The sequence below is a fragment of the Drosophila persimilis genome, unplaced genomic scaffold, assembly GCF_003286085.1.
Source record: "Drosophila persimilis strain 14011-0111.01,24,50 unplaced genomic scaffold, DperRS2 tig00000232-arrow-arrow-pilon, whole genome shotgun sequence".
In the NCBI taxonomy this organism is placed as follows: domain Eukaryota; kingdom Metazoa; phylum Arthropoda; class Insecta; order Diptera; family Drosophilidae; genus Drosophila; species Drosophila persimilis.
Window position 1 is genome coordinate 48,937 of NW_020825307.1, and position 3,352 is coordinate 52,288.

Consider the following 3,352-nt stretch of genomic DNA (forward strand, 5'->3'; position numbering starts at 1 on the left):
AAGTGGCCAATGGGTCGCATCATTAAGACATATCCTGGACAGGACAACCACGTACGAGTGGTTGACGTTAAGACAGCATCTGGCGTATACAAGCGCCCGAACATCTGAGTGGACCATGATCGTATACTATGACTTGGACCCATATTGGAAGGACATGCAACTAATGTCTGCTGGAATTTCAGAGTTACGATACATGTGCCCTGAATTAAAAATACGGAGCAAAATACGCAGAAGAGATGACTCAAGTAATTGAGAAAGTGTAAACCAATGAAGACTTTCTACTGCTCCAAAACCAAACATCAATTGTCGACGCGACAATAAACGTAGTCAGAAAAGACAAAGTAACAACTGATAATCCCCTAAAAATTTTGGAACAGCATATGGCTATTATCAACCGAGAAAGAGGATCATATCACAGCGATCATCTGACTGAAGCGTAGTAAGGACTAATAGCACAATTAACCCTGCTCACAACAACTCTCCAACGAATGCAGTCCGACATATCTGATGTCCTAATCGGTATTCATCATCGGAGAATAAGCTCCTGTTGTGGTGAAACTGGGATTGGTGGTGTTGGTGGCTTATCATCCTCTGGATTCTTGGCCGCTCCCAGAATACGCAATCTGGCCTCTGCATACTCCTGCTCGCGCTGCTTTAGCGTCTTGATGGGCTGCTTGGGTTTCATGCCATTCGTATCACGTCGCTCCTCGGCCTGGGCGGGACGCCGCAGGATTTTTACGGTCTGATTGATGGTGGGCGTGGCATAGGTAGCCGGATCATAGTCGTTTGTCGACTTATGAAGCACCATCAAGACTGGTTCGCCATCTGACTGGGCCGCCTCGAGCGGCGTGGGCTTCTTGGCAATAGTGATTTGCCTGGGGGCACTGCTCGGGCTGCCACTGCTGCTGTCCTGGAGGCTCTGCGGGCGCTGAAGTAGTTTCATTTTCATTACGGGCTTTTCCTCGCTTGTTTGCAGCTTGGTTTGCAAAGTCATAGAGAGCGCCGCCTCGTCAAGCTCTTCCCAATTATCTAGCACATCCTCGCCATGGGACATTGTTTAACACAGCTGCTATTTGACTTCACGTTTTTTGTTTAATCGCAAGCGGAACACGTTGCGCGCGCCTAGGGGCAATGGGCAATAGATTTTTGTTTCTTGCTTTCGGTGACGACTCCTCCCTGCTGCGCGAATTCACTTTCTTCTTTTGCGCCTGCTGCTGCAGCTCGCACTACGACTGATACAGGATTCCTTTGCACTTTTATCAGACATAAGTTATACATATGATTTGTTCACTCAGATTGCACAAAAATGGTACGTCTCTTCTGCTGGGCCAAAAGAAATGAGATAAGACAATACGCAACAATTTTGTCGAAATGCTGTTGTTTTCGTTGTTGTTGCTGCCTGCCTCCCTTCTGCTTCTTCTTGTTGTGTCAGCAGCAGCAAATGGCTGCTATTTACAGCAGCTGGGTGAACGATCAGGGCGTTTTGACCAACATGCGTTGCAGTGTGTTCGTGTTCGCGTCTATTAGCCTATTTCGTATCATTTATTTTGTTAGTTCAACATTTTCTCCCGAGCAACTAATAGACCATTTGCCACAAGATCAAATGCTGCCGGTCACAACGAAGGAGGTGATTCAACTATACAGAATCATGCGTGCCGAAGGAACCCTGACTGCAAAACACGTCATCTTCAAGCTGACGCTACCGCTGGTTTCAACAGCTCAGCTCGAAGTTTTCAGCATCATCCCAATTCCGTTTTGGGATTCAACAAGCTGGAGTCTATTTGACCTCAGAACCACCATAATAACGGTGAACATCCACCGAGTCCAGTTCATGGGCACTACCCAAGAGGAATTCCGACGTTGTCTTAAAGTACACAACGAGGAGTTCATCTGCGTTGACCATCAGAGGATCTTCAATGTGGACAATTGCTGTGAGTTTCAACTGTTTAACAATAAAACAGAAACACTGTGTCAGGTAACACACAAAAAGGCTGACACGGTGTGGCTAAAAACTCAGCATCCAAATAAATGGATCTTCGCAACGCATTCTACAACTAAACTTCAAGCAGTATGCAACGGAGTTCCGTCAACCATAACACTGGAAGGAACTGGTCTACTCTCCATGTCCCCTGGTTGCACTGCTCGCAATACTGAAGTAAGCATCAGCACCTTCAGCACCACAATCAGCGAAGTAAAATCGACTTGGTTTGGTGACGTGAGCCCACCGGAGACATCACCCTCGCCACCAATGTGGCAAGTGAAGAACCAGACATCAGACTTTCTTCAAGAACTTGATGATCTACGCCAGCAACTATCAACCATCAATCATCACGAGCTGCCACACCATCTTACCACCGTGCAGCACCATCAACTCGCTGCTTACGCAACCCTAGCAATTTTATTGATCATTGCCTTTATTTTCCGGGAGAAGTATCAACTATGGAAACCAAGGCCATAAAATCCCGATCCAGCCATGTCATCACCCCTATACCCCTTTCACGCCGGTTTGCCGTCGACTTGAGCGATGGTTGAACACCAGTTCCACGGCCGGGAGAATGTTCAGCCGCAGACATGTATTTAATGAATATTAGGAATATACAGTTCAATCTCATACACAAATACTCATAAATAAAATTGTCCATTTCACTTCATGTGAATGAATATGACGACACGAAAAATACATTAGCAACTAAGAATAGACAATAGCACTTGTAAACTCGAACCCCCCAAAAGGGATCAAGTAATAAACTATTTACTTTATTGCTGCCAAGTACCTAAGTAAATGCACTAAAATATAACCCCCGCACAGAGTAAGTGTACCCAATCTAAAAATACACTCACAAGGAGCCTGCGCGTTCCTTCCCATAGAATAAGAATACCACTGCTAGCTATATAAGGAGATGCATTTGTTCAATAAAAATCAGTATCAGAAACAGTACCATAGCTGCCTGTCACTCATCTTCCATCGCAATCATCAGAGGCTGTCGCTGTGTCTTCAGGTATCCTAGGATACCCACTCCGCAGTCCAACTGGTTCAAGTTCTAGTTGCGACGACCAAACTGTAGACGGTTTATGTACCGTATGCAACCCAGCTTCCTACACACACACACACACACATTAACACCACCCGAGGACGATTCGGAACGAATCTCCTACCCATGGCCTCCCGACATCGCGCCGAAAATACGGAAATTTCTAGACGAGGAACTGCCAACACTCCGAGGCCTCCGAGGGACGACGGATCTGACAGAACACATCATCGTCATGAGAGACAACCGACCCATAAAACAGCGGAACTACCCGAAAAATCCAGCCATGCGGCGGATCATCGACTGAACAGGTCGACCAACTG

At 46.4% G+C, this 3,352-nt stretch overlaps 1 protein-coding gene across 1 annotated transcript; it reads right to left on the reverse strand.

Annotated features, from left to right (window-relative positions):
- Nucleotides 1–526: 526 nt before the first annotated feature.
- LOC6604107 (SUZ domain-containing protein 1) lies at nucleotides 527–1,077 on the reverse strand. Its single transcript, XM_002029008.2, has one exon. It carries the CDS (start codon nucleotides 1,052–1,054, stop codon nucleotides 527–529), a length of 528 nt encoding a protein of 175 aa, XP_002029044.1. The 5' UTR covers nucleotides 1,055–1,077.
- Between the last annotated feature and the right edge of the window lie 2,275 nt (nucleotides 1,078–3,352).